This window comes from Eriocheir sinensis, chromosome 55 (genome assembly GCF_024679095.1).
Source record: "Eriocheir sinensis breed Jianghai 21 chromosome 55, ASM2467909v1, whole genome shotgun sequence".
Classification (NCBI taxonomy): Eukaryota; Metazoa; Arthropoda; class Malacostraca; order Decapoda; family Varunidae; genus Eriocheir; species Eriocheir sinensis.
The window spans coordinates 5,620,688-5,645,869 of NC_066563.1; the positions used below are offsets into that span (position 1 = coordinate 5,620,688).

General features: G+C 42.9%; 2 protein-coding genes across 4 annotated transcripts in view; both read right to left on the bottom strand.

Moving 5' to 3' along the window:
• Positions 1-18,292, bottom strand: part of LOC126983964 (uncharacterized) — a 72,776-nt gene extending 54,484 nt beyond the window's left edge. Inside the window, exon 1 of one of the 2 annotated variants that reach the window (XM_050837235.1) lies at positions 18,015-18,292. The gene's annotated coding sequence lies outside the window, so the exon portion shown is untranslated. Of the gene's footprint in view, positions 1-7,726; positions 7,806-18,014 lie in introns of those variants that run through there. The other variant, XM_050837237.1, reaches the window with a different exon arrangement.
• A 158-nt stretch (positions 18,293-18,450) lies between these two features.
• On the bottom strand, positions 18,451-24,852 carry LOC126983965 (glutathione S-transferase Mu 2-like). Of its 2 annotated transcripts, XM_050837238.1 has the most exons (6): positions 24,143-24,852; positions 23,798-23,910; positions 22,700-22,825; positions 21,907-22,089; positions 19,794-19,892; positions 18,451-19,175 (listed from the first exon to the last, which is right to left on the bottom strand). In XM_050837238.1, the coding sequence occupies exons 1-6, from the start codon at positions 24,318-24,320 to the stop codon at positions 18,975-18,977; spliced, it is 900 nt and encodes a 299-aa protein (XP_050693195.1). In that variant the 5' UTR covers positions 24,321-24,852; the 3' UTR covers positions 18,451-18,974. The 2 variants fall into 2 exon arrangements, with proteins under 2 accessions (XP_050693195.1, XP_050693196.1); XM_050837239.1 differs by lacking the exon at positions 23,798-23,910 and having other exon boundaries at positions 18,456-19,175; positions 24,143-24,253.
• Positions 24,853-25,182: the final 330 nt, after the last annotated feature.

The window sequence follows — 25,182 nt, forward strand, 5'->3', positions numbered from 1 at the left end:
ACCTTTGGAAATAGGTGATGTAAGAATCGAGAGTGTCTTATAAAACCGACCTACGTATAATCGATGGAGTATTAGCGAGTTGTCAAGGGAATAGGGAATGGCGATGAAGGAGTGAAGATGTTCGGGATATTAGTGATGTCACCCATGGTTTGTCCCCTCCCCTCTTCCTTCCTCTTCCCCTTCCAATGCAGACTTTCCCTATGCAGTTATGAAAGGAAAACGGGTTGCACTGTGTATACGAGTTAATTCTATTGGGGAACATTTTTGCGCTGTTTCCCTTTGTCGTGAGCGTGTGAATGCGGTTCTTTGTCTCGTTAATTTTTTCCCACTTTCTTTGTTGCTATTTTACACCTGGTTTGATGAGTCCTTGTGGCTTTACAGATGTTGGTCAGGGTAATTGCTTTAGGTAAGTTGAGAGGGAATGTGAAATAATTGTGTGTGTGTGTGTGTGTGTGTGTGTGTGTGTGTGTGTGTGTGTGTGTGTGTGTGTGTGTGTGTGTGTGATGATAAGAGACTTCGATGTTGTGATGTTTATGAGTTTATTTCGTTAGTTTTTTTTTTCCTATTTTTTCCTATTTTACAATTTTACTTTTTTTTCCTATTTCCCTATTGTTCCTTTGCTTGTCTTCTCTGTGTATAATTGACAAGACTTTCTATTTTTTTTTTGGGTGGTAGTGTTAACATAAATCAAACAAACTCCACTATTGAAAACAAATAAACAAACATATCTAGTGTCCATGCATCCCTATAACACACGCACACACACACACACACACACGCTTCCTCCTCCCCATCCCCGAAGAGATAACGCCTCTCACGTGCCTGCTTCCCCCCCTTTCCCCTCTCTTCCTCCTCCCTCCTTTCCTCCCTCCCCGCCCTCACCTGCCTCTTCCACCTGTCGGCTGCTCCTAGGTGGCCTTCTCTACACTACTTCCGCCCTCCCGACACAATGAGCCTCTTTCTCCCTCTGTTTGCTTCTATTACTTACGATTGTTCTCTTTCTCTCTCTCTTCCTACTTGTCTTCCTGTTCACTTATTGAGGAGGAAGAGGAGGAGTGAGACAGATAGATAGATAGATAGATAGAGATAGATAGATAGATAGATAGATAGATAGATAGATAGAGAGAGAGAGAGAGAGAGAGAGAGAGAGAGAGAGAGAGAGAGAGAGAGAGAGAGTGGGAAGGAGGAAATGCGTAGTTGATTGAGTGTATTTGTGTATGTGTGTGTGTGTGTGTGTGTGTGTGTGTGTGTGTGTGTGTGTGTGTACTTTAATTTATAAGGAAAGTGACTAATTACTGACAACTCTCTCTCTCTCTCTTATGGACTCTTTCGTCATGCAGGCAAGACAGGTGTGTGTGTGTGTGTAAACGTGATCGTGTGTGCTTGAGAGAGTGGATTTGTTTACAGTGCAACCACGTCTCTCTCTCTCTCTCTCTCTCTCTCTCTCTCTCTCTCTCTCTCTCATCTGTTTTAGTTGTTTTCTTCCATATATCCTCAGTTTACATGGCTATTTGTTAGTCTCTCTCTCTCCGAAGGGTGTGGGTGCAGAAGGGTTCATCGAAGTGTAGAGGAAGTGGCGACAATGAACTTAAGACTCATCATTTTTTCCCTCACGCTCCGGAAGATGAAGAAAACGAGACACTCAGATCTAATTTCATGGGTTAAGTGCGTATAATTTCAAAGGCGGCTTAGTTAACATCACACGACCCTTGTTACTTATTATTCTCATTAAACATTTCGTCACCCTGGTATACACAAATTTGACAAGGGTTTCGTAGGAGTTGTGTGGGCATTTCAAGGGGTAGTTTTATGACCCTGGTGGTAGTCTGACTCTTCTTCTATACCATAAGCCTAAAAAAAGCTCATATTTGACAAGTCTTTCGTGGGAGAAGAGGGGGCATTTCCAGGGATAGTATTTTGACCCTTCTTCTATACCATGAACCTAATAAACACATATTTGACAAGCTTTTCGTAGGTATTGTAAGTATTTCCAGGGGTAGTTTTATTACCATGGTGGTTGTCTGACTCTCCTTCTATACCATAAACCTAAAAAAACTCATATCTGACAAGCCTTTCGTGGGAGTAGAGGGGGCATTTCTAGGGATAGTATTTTGACCCTTCTTCTATATCATGAACCTAATAAACACATATTTGACAAAGCTTTCGTAGGAGTTGTGTGGGCATTTCAAGGGGTAGTTTTATGACCCTGGTGGTAGTCTGACCCTTCTTCTGTACCATGAACCTAAAGAAACACTCATGAGAACCCGATTAGCTAACTCTATTTTGGCCTTTGGAAATAGTTGATGTGAGAGGAGGAATCGTCTGACAATGCCGATCTTGGGCCTTATGGTCGTATTACACTGGGCAAATTTTTCGTGGATCTTCAGTCAAACCACGATCTCCGCTGCGTGGTTTTCTGACGTGTCCACGATCTTCCAAAGCTACGGTAGATTTCAACGAAGGACGACGGTATTACTCACCATCATCATCAGCAGCAATAAGAAGAAACAAATGAGAACCACGCCAGCGGAAATCGTGGTTTGACTGAAGATCCACGGAAAATTTGTCCAGTGTAATAGCCCCTTTAGAAGACAAGCCTACGAGTGAAACTGAAGGAGATATCAATGATCTACTAACTCTTGCTGTTGGTGCGAGTTGAATCTATACAAAGTGAACGATATACATCTGAAATTATGAAAAAAAAGCATATAAATAGTTAGAGCGGGCACAGACTCAAGGGGTAATGTGACTGAAGTGAACACTGAGGTCATGCGAAGCTAAAGCGTATGTCCCCAACTTTACCTTATCTAAAGAACTATTTTTACTTTTTTTTGTTTATGTTATCACTTATTAACATGATATGACCTGTCCAAGTCCATATCTTATCCTTATTGTCGTGATCAATACACAGATTGATATAAGGATAGATAACCAATATTGATGATAAATGTATAGTCACTTTATAATAGCCAAAGCCAGACTCTTCATCCTCCGAGAAAGTTTGTCACGCATAGGCGGAAAACTGTGGGAGAGACACGAGTCCAGCGCTTTCCGGCAGTGCTCGAGGCCGCGGACGTGACTGTGGGTGCAAGTTTCCCTGAGAATGACGAGGAAGAGAAGGAAAGCAGGAAGGAAGGAAGAAAGCGCAAGGTTATGAGGCGGTGGGATCAAGGAGTGCGGTGATAATGTAAAAGCGGTAGTCACATCTCACATGGCGTTCAATTATAACTCATGCATAAAGTGTCTTGATATACCTTAGCGTGAGTGCATTAGGATATACTGCGCCATATTCTTAAACATTTCGTCGCCCAAGCACACATATTTAACAAGACTTTCGTAGGAGTTGTGGGCATATCCAAGGGTAGTTTAATGGCCCTGGTGGTAATCTGACCCTTCCTCTGTGCCATGAACCTAAAAGAACACTCACGAGGACCCGACTGATCTTCTTTTTTGGCCTTTGAAAATAGTTGATGTGAGGAAGTTGTGGGGATTTTCAGGAGTAGTTTAATGGCCCTGGTGGTAGTCTGGCCCTTCCTCTGTGCCATGAACCTAAAAGAACACACATGAGAATTGAGGACCCAACTAATCTCCTTTTTGCCCTTTGGAAACAGGTAATGTGAGAGGTGGAAACGTCTAAGAATACCAACCATATGATTTCAGGTTTACCGCACAAAGTATCTAATTTACACATCTGAGAGCTCCGGCAGGCTGTTATGTCTCAATTATACGCCCTCTCATTACCCTCACACCGCGTCCTCGCCGTAAACAGAATTAGCACACCGGTGATTACCTCAAGAGCTTTGTATTCCCCCGTGCTGGGAGGGTCTCTTCCTGCGGGCGGCTTTGTGTGGGCTGGCTGCTGTTTCCGGGCTTTAAACGGCGCATCGTGATAGGAAGTGAGCGAGAGACGAGACACACAGGAAGCTGGTTAGTTGGTTGGCGTTGAGTTGCGGCTGCATTGGGTCAGGAAAGAGTCATGGGAGCGGCTCAGATTTCTCTCGGCGACGTAAAAATCAGGTTCTGCCGCATAACATTACTCACTCACTCATCCGGTCAACTTCCTAGAGAGAGCGATGAGAGCCTTGCATGTACACCGTCCCCCAGCTTCTACCTACCCCCTTCCTCCTTCCTCAGTGTCCCCAATCCTCACTTACCCCCCTTAATTCCTCCCTCTTCCTTAGTCTTTCTACACGAGAGCTTCTGGTTACCGCCACTCCCTTCTCTCTCTCTACCTACGTGATGAGATTCTTGCATGCACGCCGCCTGTCTACCCCTACACCAACCCTCCTCCTCCTCCCTCTCTTCTTTCCCGCATGTTACCACCTTCCGTTTTCATCCGGTGTTCCTGCCTCTCACTCCTACCTCTCTTTCGTCTTGCGAGAGCCTCAGCATATTGTCACGTCCGAATTCTCAGACGCTTTCGACTCACAACATAAATTTATCAGGGCCACAAAGGAGTCTAGTTGGGTTCTCATGCGTGTTTTTTGTCACATTCATAGCGCAGAAGCCTTGTCAAACTATCACTAGGCTCATAAAACTAACTATTGGAGATACTAACAGCCTCGATGAAAGCCTTGTCAAACTATCACTAGGCTCATAAAACTAACTATTGGAGATACTAACAGCCTCGATGAAAGCCTTGTCAAACTATCACTAGGCTCATAAAGCTAACTATTGGAGATACTAACACACCCTCGACGAAAGCCTTGTCAAATACGAGTGTGTAAGCCCCGAAATGCTTGAAGCCCGTATTCTTAAACGTATCCGCGCATCAGTTCGCCAGTTTAAAAAGCCTTTCGTAGAGGCTTCTGGGATTTCAATGTTTTGTGATCCTGCTGTTTGTTTTACCCGACATCTGCATCTTGCACGGGAAAAGCACCCAAGAAAACCCTGCTAATCTTCTCTGTGGTCTTGGAAAATAGTCGCAATGAGAACAAGATACGTTTAAAAATCTGGACATGAGAATTTCCTGTTTCCCCCGGGCGTCCCTTCCTACCACACCCTTCCTTCTGTCTTCCGCACGTTGCCTGCCGCTCTTGTCGCCTTCTCAAACTTCCGCGAGTGTTGTTAGTAGTGAGTATACAAAGCCACGAGCGACATGACGTGGCGTGCGGGGGGAGAGTTGAGGAACGTGACGGCCAGCACCACCTTGCTCGCCGCCATCAACTTAACGAGACGAGAGACAGTCACCCCCTCGGACACCTGACTACCGGCGGGGAAAGTTACCTGAGGCGGCGGCGGCGGCGGTGAGGCAGTGGGGCATGTCGCTAGGTTAATTAAGTTTCCCAGCTGATGAGGCCGACGGCGTGAGACCAGCCGACCGTGGGAATATGTCACTAGTCATTAACCCTCTATCATGAGTTATTGCCTTCAAAATGGGATACTGAGCCCCTCATTACGTTAAGTCGCTGATTCCAGGCTGTCCTTTTCTCCCTAATATCAACCTGCTGTTTTAAAAGAATGTCCTACCTCCCTAATATCAACCTGCTGTTTTAAAAGACTGTTCTATCCTCCCTAGTATCAACCTGCTGTTATATTATATTGTGTTCGGTGTTGGGTCATATTCTCAAACATTTTGGCGCCCAAGCATACATATTTGACAAGGCTTTCATAGGAGTTTTGGACATTCCAGGGGTAGTTTTATGACCCCTCTGGTAGTTTAGCCATTGTTCTGTACCATGGACTTAAGGAAACATTCATTAGAACCTGATTGACCTACTTTTTGGCATTTGGAAATAGTTGATGTGAAGGGTGGAAGCGTGGAAGCGTCTGACAGTACCGATCTTAGCTCCACCAAAGTTAAAGGGCTCTCAAGTGGAAGCAAATCTCTATCTCGCCTTATTCAATATATATTCTTCAAAACAGATCTGCCCTCGTTCACAACACACTACAATCGTTACTAAGTGAAAATCCTCCATAACCAGACCGTTCATCCTCCTCCTCCCCTCTTATAAACCATTAGTTATCATTATAGTCTAGTAATATAAATGCTTTCTCTGCTCTCGCGGCACATCGAGAAAGTTATATTAAGTGAAAGTCGCCAATTCAGCCTGTCCCCTTTGACCTCTCCAGCTGGGTATCGGTATTATCGGTGTAGGTATCAGAGCACCAAGTCTAGGCGTCACCAGAGCACAACAACGATACAGGAGTGAGTCACAGCCACCAACGCGTGCCGGCCCAGGACCCGCCCAGCAACACCCACGGAGAGAGGTGACCCGCGTCTTGGTCCCATGTTCTCAGACGCTTCCACACACCATATCAACTACTTACAAAGGCCGAAAAGGAGATCACTCGCGTTCTAATGAGTGTTTCTGTAAGTTCATGGCACAAAAGAATGATCAAACTACCAGAGGGATCATAAAACTACCTCTGGAAATGCCCAAAACTCCAAAGAAAGCCTTGTCAAATGTGTGCTTGGGCTCCGAGATTTTTCGAATTATGGTCATTAGTCTTATGTTCTCAAACTTTCATTAGGGGGGATTTACACATTCACGTTTGATGTGGCTTTCGTAGAGGTCGCTGTGGGGTGTTTCCATGAGTAGTTTTATGAGCCTATAGTGATAGTTTGACAAGACCTCTGCACCATAAATGTCAAAAACACTCATGAGAACCCGACTAATCTCCTTTATGGCCTTTATAAATACTTGTTGTGAGAGCCGAAAGCGTCTGAAAATAAGGACTTTATTCTCAGGTGTTTGACGTGTGTTCTTTGTAGCACGACTCACGCCTCTGCACTTGGTCGCCACTTCACGAACAGATAACATCAACCGGCGGAAAGCACACTGCTCTTAGTACTGTCAAGTGAGTGATAACTAGGTGGTGAGGGTAATACAGGAAATGAAACAATAATGCAGAGAGAAAGGTTTGAAGAATAGTCCTGGATTACACTCCGAGGGTCCTGAGCTACACCTACGCGCCTCTACCCCTTGATTACTGACTCCAGTGGCAAAGGGTTCATCATACCAAACAAGTCCAGAACCCACAGCAGCAGATGGCCGGAGCGTTGAGGACAAGATGGCAGGGGGGAATGTGGAAGAGACATAAAAGAGATAAAAGACGTACGGAACCTTTAACACGACTAGGAAGTCCACTACCCATACACAGATGAAAGCAGCGCCATGGATAACAAGACGATGTAAATGATGATAGAACGAGACTAACCCGGTAGCAGTGACGGACCAAATTTGTGGCTTTACCGTGCAGCAGCGATGGGCCAAATTTGTGCCATGATATAAACCCCCCTAAAAAGATGATACAAACTGATCACAAATGCTTTGATATATATTATGAAATGGTTTGTGTGGATGATGATTTTTTCTCATTTTTCTCGCTTAGAGGGACCATTAAGTAACATGATCCCCGCTGCTACCAGGCTAATAACCATCAACACGAGTGGTATGAGCCTTGTAAATAGTAACGGTGTGTGTGAGTATAAGGACACAGATAGGAAGGAAATGAGGCGTTACTATCTAGCAGCCAAGGAGCCCCTCAGCGTCCCTTGGCTTAGCTCATCTGCACAATCCCGCGCCTGGCTGCCCCTGGACGCCTCTCGTGAATGTCAAGTTTGCAGGCGATAAAAACAGCTGACTTTCACGTGGGGGAAAGCTGGGAAAAGGCGACGGCGGATACTGGCGGCGCAGCGCTGGGGGGCAGACAGACCCTACGGCGGCACCCTCGGGACACACACACACACACACAAACACATGAAGAGGTTATAATGACTCACTTTCACTGGGCCTGCTGTGTGTGTGAGTGCCGGCGACGCTGCAGCAGCCTTCACGAGACACCAACACACTCCAACACCTGCCCACGAGTCTCACCTGAGGAAGAAACAAAAAATCACAATAAAAACTCGAGCCAGGAATGGAAGTGAGATAAGAGACATGTAACGGGGCATCACTAAGCCTTGGCCGTCCGCAGCGTGTGAAAATAGGCCATGAGGAGGGTGTGAGGAGGGGGCGGGAGACACTAAAGAGAGCCATTAACCAGGCCAATTAAAACCACCACCGCCTTGGTCACTCACTCCTCGCTTCCCTCCTCGTGCTTTCTAACTGGAGGAACTTCACACTACGCGAGGCCCTTCTTTAGGTCATTAGGGAAAGCTTGCGAAGGTAACACTAAAGATGACGAGGGTGATTACAGGTAAGAAGAGAAAGAGAGATATAAAGAAGAAAACACGGGGCTAATCTTGGTCTCGTTAGGGAAAGCTCGCGAAGGTAATACTAAAGATGAAGAAGACGATTCCACTAAAAAGAGAAAGATAAAGATGACGAAGAAAATTACAGGTAAGAAAGAGAGAGAAAGAGAGAGAGATAAAGAAGAAAACGGAGGAGTCATCGTCACTCTCACCACTTTCTTTTTGATACAAAGGAATGAAGCAAAAACCTGAAAATGTCCAAATGAATTCACGTTTCATTGCAAGCGAGAAAAAAGGAAATTAAGAGAGAGAGAGAGAGAGAGAGAGAGAGAGAGAGAGAGAGAGAGAGAGAGAGAGAGAGAGAGAGAGAGAGAGAGAGAGAGAGAGAGAGACTATAAGGCTTCAAATATTTCCTTGGTTAGAGACAGGAAGAGTGAAAAGAAAGATAAGATGTGCGTAGTTCTCTCTCTCTCTCTCTCTCTCTCTCTCTCTCTCTCTCTCTCTCTCTCTCTCTCTCTCTCTCTCTCTCTCTCTCTCTCTCTCTCTCTCTCTCTCTCTCTCTCTCTCTCTCTCTCTCTCTCTCTCATTTATTTTATTTTACTCTTTCCTTTTCTCTCTTCCTTCCTTCTTTATATATCGTATGTCTCCTCCTTTCCCTTCTCGTTTTTGGTCTTTCCTCCTTCCTTCCCTTCCCTTACTGACCATGGAACTAAGAGAAGAAAAAGTGGTATATTGGTAATGGTGTTGGTGGTAATGGTGGTAATGATGGTGGTGGTGATATCTCGTACCGGCCATCACCTTTCTCACCAAACGATTTCTACTTAATGACATACCACTATAAAAAAAATACAAGCGACGTACAGCCAAGAGGGTCAAGGGAAACTGAAACAACGGAAACTCAATCTACTGAAACTATCTGCGTATTCTCTCATCTAGAACTTTCCTGTGTGTTTATGTTTATTGTGTGTGTGTGTTTTTGCGTGACTCATATTTGGTTTCAGAGGCTTAAAGGAACAGAAACCATACCAATGCGTTTTCTTGCTATAAATACTACATCATTCTTTTTCCTGTGAACTGAAACCTTTGTGCTATAGGTGCGTGTGTGTTTGTGTGTGTGTGTGTGTGTGTGTGTGTGTGTGTGTGTGTGTGTGTGTGTGTGTGTGTGTGTGTGTGTGTGTGTGTGTGTGTGTCGTTGCTTCTTTCTCTGCCTGCCTGTTTGTGCCTGTGTTTGTTCGTTTGTCTATAATTTTGTCTATTCTTTTCCTCGTTTTTTTTCTGTTTTTGTCCATTTGTCTCCGTCGTCGTCCTCCTCCTCGTTCTTTGCTTTGTGGTCATCATCTGTGTGTGTGTGTGTGTGTGTGTGTGTGTGTGTGTGTGTGTGTGTGTGTGTGTGTGTGTGTGGGGTGGGTGGGTGTGTTATCCCTTTCGTCTTCCGGGGGGGAGGGGGGGGAGGGGGGGATTGAACGTGACTTTATTGTAATTGTTCAGATCGATCCCCACTGACAACGATCACGACTCACTTAGGTAACAACACACATTCATTCTAAACACACAACACACTGAAAGATGATGTTGTGTTCGCTGTATCCACACACACACACACACACACACACACACACATCCTTTAATACGGAAGTGATAAATCTGCAACGTGACAGCTAGGTGCGTGTGTGTGTGTGTGTGTGTGTGTGTGTGTGTGTGTGTGTGTGTGTGTGTGTGTGTGTGGAGCCACGGTGGGTCATCTGGGAGGTCAAAGATTTATATTTCTCTTAATTTATGTAAAAGTGTCGATGGTGGTGGTGGTGATGGTGGTGGTGATAGTGGTGGTGGTGGTGGTGGTGATAGTGGTGGTGGTGGTGGTGGTGGTGGTGGTGGTGATGGAAGAGAATAGAGAAAGTTACAACAGAAATGAAGCAAAAAACGAAGATATAAAAAGAAAAAGAGGGGGAAAAAAATGGAAGAGGGGGAGGATGAATGAAAAGAAGGAAAATTTAAGAAAAGAAAAAAGAAAAGACTAGGAAATAAGAAAAAAAAGACAAGAAAAGACAGAACGGGGACGCAAAGCGGAAGATAAAAAGATAGACGAAATAATACAAAAAAAAAACATGAGAAGGTAAAGAAAAGAAGCATAGGAGAGGAAAGAATGGAGACAAAAAAGGAAAGCAAGAAAATAAGAAAAGAAAAACAAGAAAAGGAAGGATGGGAGGATAAAGTAGGAGGAGGAAGTGAAGGAAGAAAAGTTGGAAGTAAAATGCAAGTAGTAAAAAATATAAGAAATGGAGGAAGGGAGGCTTAGGCAAACGTACAAGGAAGACTGTAAGGAGGAGGAGGAAAGAAGAAAAAAGAAACAAAGTGAAGGAAGTAAAAACAAGAGGAATGGAGATGTGAACAAGCCAGCCAATCCTTCCTTCCTTCCCTCCATCTCTCTATCCAATCCCCCTCTCTCTTTCTCTCCATCCCTCCATCCCTCCCGTCCCTTCGCCACACCTGTCCACACGTCTAAGGCCCCCAGCAGGTGTCGGGAAGCCGGGCAACACAGGTGGGACGCAGGCAGCTTGTTAGGGCGCCTCCGGGAAACTGAAGCCTTTACAAAACACACAAAGGCCTATGGAGTTTCAGCTCTCGACCCTGTATTACGTTCAAAGAAATTAGCGTTGTGGAAAGCGACTCTAGCTTCTCTTTCTTTCTCGTTAACGCAGCCACTTAGGGAGTTATATATAAACGCTGACTCGCTGTGATTTAACTTTCATAAGAGGGAGGAAGTACGAGTGAAGATATCGCATGAAGTCATCTAGTAATAGGGGAGGGAATACGATTGGAAATAACTTATGAAATCATTTAGTATTGACAATTATTAGTTCAGTATAGAAAGACGTTGGCACACTGCAGTTTAACTATCACAAGGGGACGAAAATACGATTGCAGATAACTCGTGAAATCATCTAGTATTGACAATTATTAGTTCAGTATAGAAAGACATTGACACACTGCAGTTTAACTATTACAAGGGGACGAAAATACGATTGCATGAAATCATCTAGTATTCACAACAAGTCTTACTTCATTATAGAAACATTTAACACACTGCAATTTCACTAACATGAGGGGAAGAAAATATTACGAAAACCAATCAAATCTGGTTTTGATATGTAGTAGTTCAGTAAAAACATATTGACACACACTGTATTGCAAAGATCGGAAGAGGGAGATAAGATACTAAAACACATATTCTCAACAATCAATATTTGTGTATGCTAATTATTTACACAAGACTCCCCTCTCCTCTCTGTTTCATAAGAGCAAATACGATAACAAAACATAACCAGGTATTCACAATCAATGACGCAATACTTTTTTCTTTATGCTTTACTTCTTATGTATTTGCTTTTTTTTTCCTTCCTGCGGGGTGTTTCAATGGATGAACAGCGTAATGCGTCATTCTTAAGCACTCAGTCTTTCCTCCCCTCACAGTCACGAGCGTTGCGTAAGGAGCGGCAGGATCAAAACGAGAGATAAGGAATGCTGAGAGGGTGATGTCATTGTTGCCAGCTCCGCCGTGCATGTACCCTCCTGCTCGCCGGTGCCACCCCTGCCCTCCCAACGATACAACCTTCCCCATACTTTTAGCCTCGTATTAAAAGACATTTCGCCTCCCAAGAACACAAATTTGACAAGGCTTTCCTAGGAGTTGTGGGCATATCCAGGATTAAATTCTTGACCCTGGTGGTAGTGTGACCTTTCTTCTGTGCCATGAACCTGAAGAAACACTCATTAGAACCCGACTGACCCCACTTTGACCTTTAGAAATAGCTGATGTGAGAAGCGAAAGTATCTTATAATACCGACCTTAGTCTTGCTCCCCACAGCAACACAGCCATCACTTTTAGCCAGGCCATGTAGATATCGCGTTTCCTTCTTCTGATTCGAGAGGGGATATCAAAACAGCTCTGGCGCTAAATCTGTGACAATTCTTAGGCATCTCCCGTTGCAGTATTTTTCTTTATATGAGTAGTTAGTTTTGTTTACATTCTCCTTTTAATATGGAACTCATTATCTGTCGCCTTATACAGGAGTCAAATACTTGCATACCCAATTAAAATTCATCTTAACGAGCCATAGAATCTACGAGTAAAGCAAGAACTGCAAATTGGTAAAATATTGTAGCCTACATAATATATACATCAAAGTCTCCTGTTTTCTTTACGTTTTCATTGTGTAAGGGCCTTGAACTCCTTGAAAAACCTATAGCATGAGTATTCCTATGTACGAGGCTAACAACACCACCATTAGCCCCAATAAAAGAAAAATAAAGAGGAGAAAGAAAGTCAGCTGAAAGTCCAAGGCCTGAGAGGAAGAGATGCAAAATGTGGGACGTGCAGGCTAATATTTACTTCTTATTTACCTCTTCTTAACCCTTTCTTTACTCTTTTGACGTATCTGAACCTCACGCTGGATGCTTCTGTGAGAGTCTGTGTGTGTTCAAAGGACGAGAGCCGAGAGAAAATAATGAACAAGCAAGGAACACAAAGGAGGAGGAGGAATAGGAGAAGGACGGAATGAGGATGAGGATGAGGAGGACGGGAGGGAAACTAAAAGAAAAAGAGACGACAAAGCAGATGAAAGCATGGAAAGAAGAAAAAATATAAATAGAAGCAACAGAAAACGAAAACGATGAAGAAAATGAGAAGAATAATGGAGAAAAGGAAGAAAACATGAACTACCAACGTCAAAGAGATGAAGAGGATGAATAAAAAAAGGATATGAAGAAGAGGAAAAAGAAGAAAAAAAGAAGATAAAGAAGAAGAAAAGAAGAAGATAAAGAAGAAAAAGAAGAAGGAAAAGAAGATGATGATGAAGAAGATGAAGAAAAAAAAGAGGTACAAAAAACAAACGAAACTAATCAAAAAGAGAAATGGACGAACGAAAAAAATAAAAACAAGAAAGAACTAGAAAAACAACAAGTAGAATTAGCAAAGAAGAGGAGGAAAACAAGAAGAGGAAGAAGAAGAAAACTGAAAACGAAGAAGACGTACGATAAACGGAGAGAGAGAGAGAGAGAGAGAGAGAGAGAGAGAGAGAGAGAGAGAGAGAGAGAGAGAGAGAGTAAACACAACCTGTTCCACCACCTCTGTTAGGCTCACGGCTATATACTCTATTTGCTTCCTCTTCCTGTCTCATAACTGGTGATGTCAAACTCGCTTCCTCTTTGCCTGACATCATCATTTTTTTAAAGGTTGACTTCACCACCTTTCTATGACTGACATCACCTTTGTATATGACTTCACAGGCTTCCTATAACTAACATCACACTCTCTCATCACACCTTTCTATATCTGACATCACCATTCCTGAATAATTGTCAACCATCTTTCGCTAACATCACATAACTTCTTTAGATAACTCCATAAACGTGTATATTAAAAGAATCCTCACGTGTTTATATTCTAATTGACATCATCTTTCTATAGCTGACATTACCACTTCTAAATAACTAAAAACAAAACCTTTCTATAACTAACATCACACTGCTTCTATATAATTAACATCCCTGTATAGCCAGTTCCATAAACGTATATAATATTAAAAGAATTCAATGTCTCTATACTTAACATCACCAGCTACTCTATATCTGACATCACAGCTTTTCTATATCTAACAAACATCTAATTTTCGTATAGTTATCTCAGAAAACGTGTAAGTCTTCCACGTCAATAATATAAACATCCAAGTGTCTTTTTTTTATATCTTACAATATCATCTTTCTATAACTGACTTCACAACCTCTATATATAAAACTAACTCCACATTTTTCCTATATACGGGTCATAGTGATTTTTTTTATATCACATCCTCAGCTGCTTTCGGACTGTCTTTATGTAATTCGTATCTGTAGGAGAAGTGAGCAACAAGGCTGACCCGGAGACCAGCTGATATCACCACCGCTCTATTACAAGACGTGAATCACTAAACCTCCTGATGCATTAACCTTGATCCCAGGGGCACCGAGTCTTTTCTACGAACGTGAGATTTGGGAGGGATTATCAGAAGCGCGCTGACACACACACACACACACACACACACACACACACACACACACACACACCAACGTTGCCAGATTGTCGTATTTACCATATTGCATTTACTGATTTCTGACAACTATTGCAAAAATGACATCAACAATTAACCATTTCAATGATAACTGCAAATGAATCTGTTTTTTGGGGTGTAGGAGGCATTTTTAGGTCGGAAATCGGGAAAGATAAGAGGCTGAGGAGGACAATCTGGCACCGCTGACACACACACACACACACACACACACACACACACACACACACACACAGATAAAAAAAGGATGATTTGCCACATGAAATCGTGTGTGCCAATCGTATGCATAAATAAAAAGAAAATCGCATGACAGAATGTGATTAAAAAACGAGGCATTTCAAACTGGACTCAATACACACACACACACACACACACACACACACACACACACACACACACACACACACAGGTGGTAGGTATATACGTAATAAGGTCAGTAGCACCTCAGTAGCATTTGCGGTCATGGGGTATTCAACGTGCCAGTAAGGTGATGAGTGCTAGTTCTATAGGTGAAGGGGAACACCTGAGAGCCATTAAATAACCCAGGTAAATAGAGGTGTAATTAGAGTAAACATTTGTGCTGCGTTATACTCTTCCTCCTCGTCCACCTCATAGAGACCCGTTAGCGAGAACAACAACAACAACAACAACAAACAAAAAAAAAGTTGAACGAGCGAACAAGAAGACCAAAAGCGGCAAAAAAAATAAGAAGAAAAACGGAAATCGAAGAACAAAACAAAAAACTAAAGAAAAATAAAGAAAAAGATATGAACGACGAGTGAGCAAAAAGAACAAAAATGAACTAGAATAACAAAAAGTAGTAGAAGCGGCAAAAAAAGAGGAAGAAAAAACGAAAATCGAAGAACAAAACAAAAACTAAAGAAAAAGAAAGAAAAAGAGATGAACGACGAACGAACAAGAAGAACAAAAAGAACTAGAATAACAAGAAGTAGTAGAAGTGGCAAAAAAATAAGATGAAAAAACGGAAATCGAAAAAAAAAAAAAAAAAAAAAGAGATGAACGACGAACGAACAAGAACAACAAAAAGAACTAGTCTAACAAGTAGATGCGACAAAAAAAAAAGAGGAAGGAAATGAAAAACGAATCACAGAACACTATCACGAATCAGAAATAATACAAAACAAACATCCTTTCTCGTTCTTCAATATGTATAATCAAGCTACTAAGGACTATCTATTAATAAGCCCACCAACAGCTATCTACCTACCACCCTTCGCGTTGTCATACTATAAATACACGAATAAATATTTCTCTCGCCTATCTGCGTTACATCCATTCCGCCCCGTTATTCCCTAAGGCTAACTGAGTGGCTAGAAAATCAGGTTGGTGTTGTTAGATGCTTCCACCCCTCACATCAACTATTTCCAATGGCCAAAAATGAGATTAATCGGGTTACACTGAGTGTTTTCTTAGGTTCGTGGTATGGAACAAGGGTCTGACTATCACCAGGGTCATTAAAGTACCCCTGGAAATACCCCAAGCTCCTACGAAAGCCTTGTCAAATGTGTGTGTGCTTGGGCGCTGTAAGGTTGAAAATAATATGACCCTGAGTGGTCTTTTTATACGTGAAGAAACCCGCTCAGCTTCACATGTTTTCTGACCCCAGGAAATGCAGTGTTTTCCAATATTTGAGAGAGAGAGAGAGAGAGAGAGAGAGAGAGAGAGAGAGAGAGAGAGAGAGAGAGAGAGAAAGGGAAAAGAATGTAACAGGAAGAGGAAAGACAAGAATGTGAGGTAACACGGAAAAAAAGCAAAATAAAGGAAGGAGGGAAGAAAGAAGTGAGAGAGAGAGAGAGAGAGAGAGAGAGAGAGAGAGAGAGAGAGAGAGAGAGACAAATAGACAGACAGACGCCCCACATACAAGCATCTCTCCCTGTCTCGTGCCCGTCTACCTTCCCTCCCCTTTCCCTCCTCTCCCTCTACTCCCCCACCTCACTCCTACCCTCACAGCCTCCCTCCGAACACTCCCCTTATAGAAACCACCTGTGCCGCGGCCCCTCAGGTAGCAAGGAGGGTATTGTCAGACGCTTCCACCTTTCACATCAACTATTTTCAAAGGCCGAAAAGGAGATCAGGCGGATTCTATTGTTTTTTTTTAGGTTCATGGTACAGAAGAAGGGTCAAACTACAACCAGGATCATAAAGCTACCCATGGAAATGCCCCAAACTCCTACGAAAGCCTTGTCAGATATGTGTTAGGCCGCCACAACACTTTCTACTCCAAGAGGCTATTTGTCACCGTCTGTAGTAGGCTAATGATGAAATGATTTACCTGCCAGAAAGTATGGCAAAGGAATAAGTTTGGATATTCATAGACGCTACCTTCCCTTCCATCAGTCATCTCTAAACAGAAATTACACGCTTCCTCATGAGTGTTTCAAATCCATAAGCTTATCAAACATAATAAAACCAAGTCTATATCTGTTAAACGCTGGGAGGAAAGCCTAGGTGACAGCAAACGTGTGACCTCGGTATCTGTGTATCTCCTCTCCACTCAGCACGTCACCTCACACAACCAGTTGGCCAAGATAAGGAACCCCACGACTTCCCGTTGTTATCTCCCAAGTCAATAAGCTTTGCGTGTTCCCCGACTGGCTGATAAGGAGGCTGTGATATGCATTGTTACGGCTGAGACATTTATCACACGTATTTTTGCTTGGGTTACTATCTAGCTTTTCCTCTTGACTCCTCTCTGTTAGGGGTGAAGAGTGCGGGGAGATCTGATAGAAGTATTCAAATGGGTCAAGGGTTACAACAAAGGCGATATAAGTAAAGTACTGAGAATTACCCAGCAGGATAGAACACGCAGTAATGGATTTAAATAAGAAAAGTATAAATTTAGGAGGGAAATAGGCAGGCATTAGTTTAGTAATAGGGTGGTGGGGGAATGGAATCGACTAAGCGTATTTTTGCTTGGGTTATCTAGCTTTTCCTCTTGACTCCTCTCTGTTAGGTGTGATATTAATTGACACGGCTAAGGCATTAAATTTTATATCACACGTATTTTCCTTGGTTATTTTCTACTCTACTCTTATCTCCTTTGGTACTATTTCTTTTCATTTTTTTTTTATTCTTTGCCGAAACTTTTTTTTTCATTGCTTTGGGTATTTCCACTTTTCCAGTCCCTACATACTTTTCAGGTCAATGTTTATAATTCCTTAATCGGTCAGGTGGTATATCTCATTAGCTCCTGGCCCTCTGAGGTGCTATTTACGTATGCCTGGCTATACACGCTGGCAGTTATAATCGTCTCAACCAAAAGACTCGTCAAGCACCTAAAAAAATTATGGTGACTTCCTCCATGCACCATTCATAGGCTTCATGCCCGCCCACGTCTCAAAGCAAGACATTATAATCGTTTCAACCAAAGTAAAGCCCTTCAGAAAAATTATGGTGATCTCCTTCATGCATCACTCATTAGCATGTTCCTCTCTTCTCCTTTGCAGTATACCCTCCCTGCAACAATAAACTATCAATCAATCAATCATTAGCTTCATGGCCGCCCACGTCGCAACGCAAGACAAACACAAGAAACTATACCGTTGACATGGAATGGACACGAACCCGAGCCAAACAACACACGCGCAACACGCCTCCTCCCCCTAATCGAGTGTTCCCATTTCGCCCCGCGCCAGCAGCGACATTATTCATGAAGCACGAACTGACACGCCCAGGCACAACGAGGCCCCGCATGGGTGGCGGCGGCGCCCTCAGGTCACACCCTGCCGAGACATTCCAGTGTTCTGCTCACCTGTTACTGGTAGAGGCGGGTAGCGGCGGGCCGGCTTACTTAGTTCGCAACGCAGAGTTAAACGCCACAACGCAGGTTCATAGCACGCAACACACTGACTCACCACGCAGAGACTCGGAAGCACCCACGCGCACACACTAACGTACTGGCGGCTAGGCGCTAACTGCCGCTGGCCCGCTGGCTCAGGCTCAGCCCCGCTGCCGCTGATCCCGGTGAGCCGCCCCGCAACAACGCGTGAGCCCGCGACCTGCCGGCCCGCGCCACGCAGCCTCCCCGTCACCCGCCCACTCTGCTGAAGGGGCAACATTGGCCGGGCACTAACAACACTGACAGACAGCTCATAAAAAATAAAAAATTCTCTCTCACTCTCTCTCTCTCTCTCTCTCTCTCTCTCTCTCAAGCTGTTCCAAGTGTAAACACTTATGTGGAAAACTTTACTTTTTAAAGTAACTCAAACAGGTTCCTTTATTAAGTTTCTTCTTATGTCCTCTCAGCCCCTGCGTTTTCGCAGTTAAGTTCAACATACATTATTTGGTTGTATTTAAGTAGATCTTTGGGTTCATGCTCGTTTAATTAAGGGAATCATGTAACTGCAGTTTGATGAAAGCAAGTGCAAAGTTAAGGGACATGGCTAAAGCTGTGCATGGCCTCAGTGCTCATTTCTTTCACACCGGCCCTTGAGCTTGTGGTGGATATATGTGACTCATTACCCCGGGCCAGAGGGCAAGTATAACCTCCAGGTTACCAAAGCTTGCCTTCCCCAGGCTTTCTCAGGTAACCATATATTGAGCAGTCCAAAAGGGAGGGTGAGCAGCTGGGTGGGCTGACGCTGGATTTGTTGTTGAATGAATTTACTGCACTATAGCAGAAAAGGTGGAAGCCTATTCAATTTAACTCATGATAAAAAAAAAATAAAAAAAATCTTTGACATCTTATGGATAGAAGTTTTTGAGTCTCTTGTTACTTGTTTCCAAACTTGGCCAATGGACCGCTGACGGGAGACTTGATGAGCCTTGGAGATGCCAAGTACTTCTTGATGGTTGGAAGCTCCTCAAATCGCTTGATATAGACTTGAAGATTCTTATAATTGTCCAAGCAACGCTTGTCCAGATCCAGGTTGATGATAAGGACTTCATGGAATATAAAGTCTGGGATGGTAATCTGCCAGGGAAAAGTAGGGCAGTCTGAGCAGGGTAGACCAACCAGCAAAGGATGATGTACTAGTAAGGCATGGACTAATGTTCTATCATCTCCTCTTGAGGCCCTGACTTGCCTTCTCGAAGGCAGCAGTATAATCATATCTTCACCTAGCTATTATTTTCCATATGCCATTAATCTGAGTTTTTCTCTTGTTTAAAATAAGATGATAAAAAGGTGGCTTAATACAGATAAGATAAAAATATAAACTTGTGTGATTCTTGTGTACGAGTGTGCTGGGGCCTAATGTTATCCTCCCCCTTTTCTTTTAAATAGAGTGGGTGAAGTTCAGCACTAAGATATTAAAAAGTGATATTATAAAGTCTTGAGTATTACAAGTATACAAAAAACTAGCTGTTTTATATGTATGTTTTTGTAAACTAATCAATATAATCTACGGATACTACCGGAAAACTATTTCAAATCCTAGAATGATGCCTTCAAATTTGGCATCCAGGCCTACTCCATTACACCTTAGTTACGTCACTGCCTCCTAACATAATTTCTAACACCAGTTTGTTGTTTTAATTCTCCATTAACTAAATACGGAAAAAATGAAAGAAATAATAAAGTATAACCCACCTGGTCACCGAGGACCCAGGTCTTGTCGCCCAGGTAGTCAGACAGCATCTTCAGGGTCTTTGGCAAGTCTTCATTCAAATACTTGGGTTTCTTCTCTTCCTGAAAAATATAAAAATACTGCCATGAATGATATCTTACTAGTAGAGTTTACCCACACACTTTTTAATCATGCAATTTCAATATGTCGTTCATCACATCCTCATTACAGCAGTGATCTATTGTAGCAGCATGCCTGTATATTAATGCAGCAGTAAGCCTGTATGTTAGTGCAGCAGTAAGCCTGCATGTTACCCCCTGCTGCAGCCACTCCCACAACATCAAGGCCCACACCAAGGAAGCTGCTTCAGCATATTTGCTTAGGCTATGGTTTGATATGTTCATGTGATATGTGTTTGGCCAAGTGGGAAAAATAATGTATATAGTCAATGCGTTTTTTTTATCAATGTTGTAATTGATTGATGAACACTGAAAAATTAATGATGCAGTTTGTCCACTTCATTGCCACCATAAACAGGTTCAGAGGTCAAAGCTAACTGTTGCAACAAGATGAGCAATGCTTAGACAGACTGGCTGGAAAGGACTATAGCCTGTTTTAACTATACAAACTTCAGTCAAATGATACAGGAGGAACAAAGATGTTTTCATTTAACAAATCTTTCCGACACCCTCAGCCCCGTTGTTGGGCCTCCTCCACTTAAACGAATTCGGCATCTCTCTACCCGCCGTCTGGGTGGTTGCGCGGCATGCACCGCCCTCCTCCCTTGGGGTATATCCCCAACGAAATACCAAAAATACCATATAACAAATATAAACGCTCAGTATTGATGCCTTGTCCCTTAAAGAATTAAAGAAGCCACAAGTGACTGCTTCCACAAAGGTGCTAAAACACTTAGGAGATGTGATAAACAAAGGAAACTATCAAGCTAATTAATGGGGAGCATACGCTCGGGGGCCTGCTGTTGCTTCTCTCACTCGCCGCCTCCACTCCTGACGGTCCCCCCGAGCAAGTTTCCACGCATTTACCCTGTCAATCTTAAATCCCTCCTGGCAGGATTGACTGACTGACTTGCCAGAACCATGCGTTATGTGGGTGTCCTCTTGGTCTCCTCCACTCAGGGCTGTCTGATACAGAAACAACCCTATCAGCAGGAGTGCCATGTGCCAATATTACCAAAGTTGGCCCTCACAGGGCAAGATGGTTACAGGCCTTGATTTAGTTTCATCAAGTAGTCAATGGTTTGCCATAAAGTCATTCCAGCGATATCCCATGATCCTGCAAAGCCACTTGGTATCAAAGGCATCAACACGCCTCACCAAGTCAATGTCTCATAGCCATGCAGTACGGCAGGGAGCACAAGCAATTTTTTAATTCAATGTCATACACTCTTGTTGAGCGAGTCCATAACACCGTGAGCCAGACCAATCCATCGAGTGATGTTCCAGTAAACTCCACCATTGTTATGAACTACACTAACAACTTGGTATGTGAAACTTTTAGTAACCTCGACATCCTCTCCACAAGCATGAACAGACTGAACCGTGTCATCCAGCAAGCCTCCAAATGACTGGACTTTGGTTTTGGGTTTGGGTCAGAGAGTAAGGGATTACATGGGTAGAGTTTGGGTAAAAAAAAAAATAATAATAAAAAACAGAGGCTGAAAAGAGCAAATGCAGTGGTTTCTAACACATTTCAGGGCTAGGAATCTGAATAGATCGAACCTGCGATCAGTAAGATGGGAAACCCACTCCTTACCCACTCAGCCAAAGTGGTGCTCCACTCGTTAAGTGGGTTTGGGCGGCCTACTGCATCAGGCGGGTCAGTCACTACACATGCAAAGACAAATAGCTATAAAAAGCTGCAATTGTCACACTATCTTCTTATTCAAAGCAGGTTAGGTAAGTAGCAGGGCATGAAAGGATAGGTAGCGAACCAATTCGGGGAAGAAATGACAGAGAATCAAAAGTGCTACTGAGGGAACTGGCCAGCAATTGTCAATGATACTTACCATGAGAATGAACCAAATGGTATATGCTGTATGTCCCTCAAATTTTTGTTCCCTTTATTCATGCAAGCTACCTCTATATGAAAATTCCTGAAGTGTACAGTACTCACAAAATCAGAATCATTAACAAGGTATGCATAGCGCATTCGCATGTCTACGGCTTGGTTGACCAGCATATCCACGTACATCTTCTCCTCGTCTGTCTTCCCAATCATGTTGTTCTTCCGGCCAATGTAGTACATTATGGCAGCAGACTGTGTGAGCTTGACGTTACCATCAATGTAGTATGGCAACTGAAATTGAGCATCACAAAGTGAGCACAAGAAAATATAATTATTTTCATGCCTTTACCCCTTCACTAATAACAGGACAGTGACACAAGAGTATATTGTTTTTATATGATATTTTTTTTTAAATGCTGTAAAACTCGTGCATGCTCTGCTAAATATGAGAGGTACTTGCTTGTCACTCTACGGTTGAAGATGACCTTGGGAGATCATTGGGCTAAAGATATTAAACAAGAGCTATAAAATACAATGAACATGAGAAGAAAGTGAATGCCACAGATAATTAGAATATGATTGACCTGAAACAATAACCAGTGACCAGGTTGTTCAGAAATGTATGGTAAGTGGAAAAAAGTCATCAGTTTATTTACATTTACTCCTGACATATCTCAGAACCCAAGAGATCCAAGGTATCTTGCTGTAGTGTATAAGAAGAGTATTTCGTGTGACATGTAACTTGTTGATTTACTTTACTAAAATATAATGATAGCTACTGAAACTCGGGACATGAAAATCACCCCGGAATTTGCCTTTAATTTAAATGTTTGAACATTCTCTGCATTGAAATAAACTTCTGCAAAGCTGCAGTGATTCATGATAATATACTTTCACTTACATTGGGAAAATCAAGTCCCAGGTTGAATTTGTCATCTGGCCATGATGGTTCGGAGTCAAAAAGGTACAGCTTCTCTTCATACTTGGTGCCGGTGTACTCAAGGAGCGTCCGGATGTACTGGGCCAGCTGGGGGGAGGAAAAACTGGATTAGCCATACTCGCTGATATTATTACTTAAATGCAAATCTGATGTACATTTTCCTATATTTTAAGATAGTCTTAAGTTATCAATATTTGTTGTTATAACTTTTGGCCATCATTATATTGTAGCAATATCTTTTTATTCAACACCAGTTTCACGGCTTACCCCAGGCACACATTTCTCGCAGCCCACTAAGGGGAGAATGAACACTTGTATGGGCTATGGACTGACTGCCCTGAGTGGGACTGAACTCAAACACAGCAAATAACATCCGTCAGTGGGTTTATTGTTGTTCGTTAAGTAAGTTGAAGGTGGGGAGATAGCTTTTGCAACAGCCCCCCTTTGCTTCCTCCCAATTAAGGTGCTTATAGAGTCTTCGTCTTCTTCTTCTTCTTCTTCTTCTTTTGCTTTTGACCTGCAACGCTTTGTATCGCTTCTTCTTGGGGTCCTCCTCCTCCCGATCTTCTGTTTATCCACACGCTTTGCTTTTCAGTATACTACTTTAAGGTCTATAGTTTTACTCTATCTCTGTATGCATTCCCATCTAGTGCCTTAACAATGTACTTCTCCACAGAGAGAGAGAGAGAGAGAGAGAGAGAGAGAGAGAGAATGTGTGTGTGTGTGTGTGTGTGTGTGTGCGGGGGAGAAGGGGGAGGGCAGGAGGGAGGGAAAAGGAGGGATGGGAGTAGGGGAAGCCAGGGGTGGAAGTAGTTGGTGGATACACGTCACAAATACGTCACGCCTCACCTGTTCGAATGTGTAAGTGGCTCACGCAGGTTTTGCCATCACATTCAAGAGTAAACACCATAATTAACCGCATCTGGCAATGCACAATAGCGTCAATAATAAGCGGAGTGTGTGAAACAATGTGCCAAAGCACCATGCTGATCAGAGTCTTCGTTTGAAAGAAATTACGAAAAACGGTATGTCTTAGGGTCTGATATGGATAGTACTCACTAGCCCGACAGGAACGATGATCGAGCAGCTGCCAACTGGGTGAGTTGCTCGCCGACTGACCGGCCCGGGATTCGAATCTGGGCTCACGGATTCGTAGTTTGGCACGTTAAACACTGTTACATGGAGAAGGTAATTTATTAATATTTTGATCCCGATGTTCCTCCCTCCCAAAGAAAAAATAGCTAGATGACACACGACACCACACTATTAAAGGTTACAGTTGAATTAACGGAATGTATATACCAGCTGGAAACAACAGTAGTGATAACCTAATAGTAATAATGATAATGATAATGATAATAATAATAACAATAATGATAACTACAACGAAAATAATAACCTCACCCCACGAAGTTTCCAGTAGCCAAGCAGAGGAGCCATGGTGGAGGATGGTGTTGGGAGCCAAACAGAGCAGACTGAGGCCACTATCATCTCTCAACTGAAGATGATTGCCGGCTCGCAGACTTGACTCACGGTGACGGTGCAGCTTCTCATCTCGCTCATAAGCGGAACTGCTACTCATAATCTTAATAACCTCAACTGTAATTCATAGCCTCAATAACCTCATAACATCAACTGCAACTCATAATCTCAATAACCTCATAACCAACTGCAGCTCAACCTCAATAACATCATAATTTCAACTGCAACTCATAACTTCATAATTTTAACTGCAACTCATAACCTTAATAACGTCATAACCTCAACTGTAACTCATAACCTCAATAACCAGAGGTGGGCAAGTGCGGTACTTAGTGCAGTAGTACCGCACTACCGCAAAATTTCTGAAAATACCGCACTAAAAAATCCTGCGGTATTTTTTTTTGCGGTACTCTGAAAACTATCGAAGACGACATTTACAGCGCGGCATGCTCACCGATTTTTTTTTTTTTTTTTACAGTGACTCGGACTCAATCAGTCAATCGGTATCAGTCATCAGAATCAGTGATTCAATCATTCTGACTTTTCAGTTATTGTTCAAAATTAAATACTAAATAAACAGACTAAACTACTACACTGCGAGTCTTCTTTAACCCGCGCGGTGCCGGCCATTTCAACCCCGGACCCGTCCGTGGGCACCACGGATGTAACTGCCGATTTTTCATTTTGGGAAAATCTATCGTAAATCAAGGCAATTGTACTATATTAAGCATGTTTCCTTGGTTTGGATAGCCAGGATAGGCACTCAAGTATTTTTTATTTTGACTACCGCTACCGCACACCACGTACCGCACTGGGAAAGAAAAAAATGGGACAGCACTACCACAACCGCACTACTCCGGAAAAAGTACCACACTACCGCAACTGCACTACTGATTTTTCAGTACCGCGCCCACCTCTGTCAATAACCTTATAACTTAAACGGCGTCTTATAACCTCAAGTG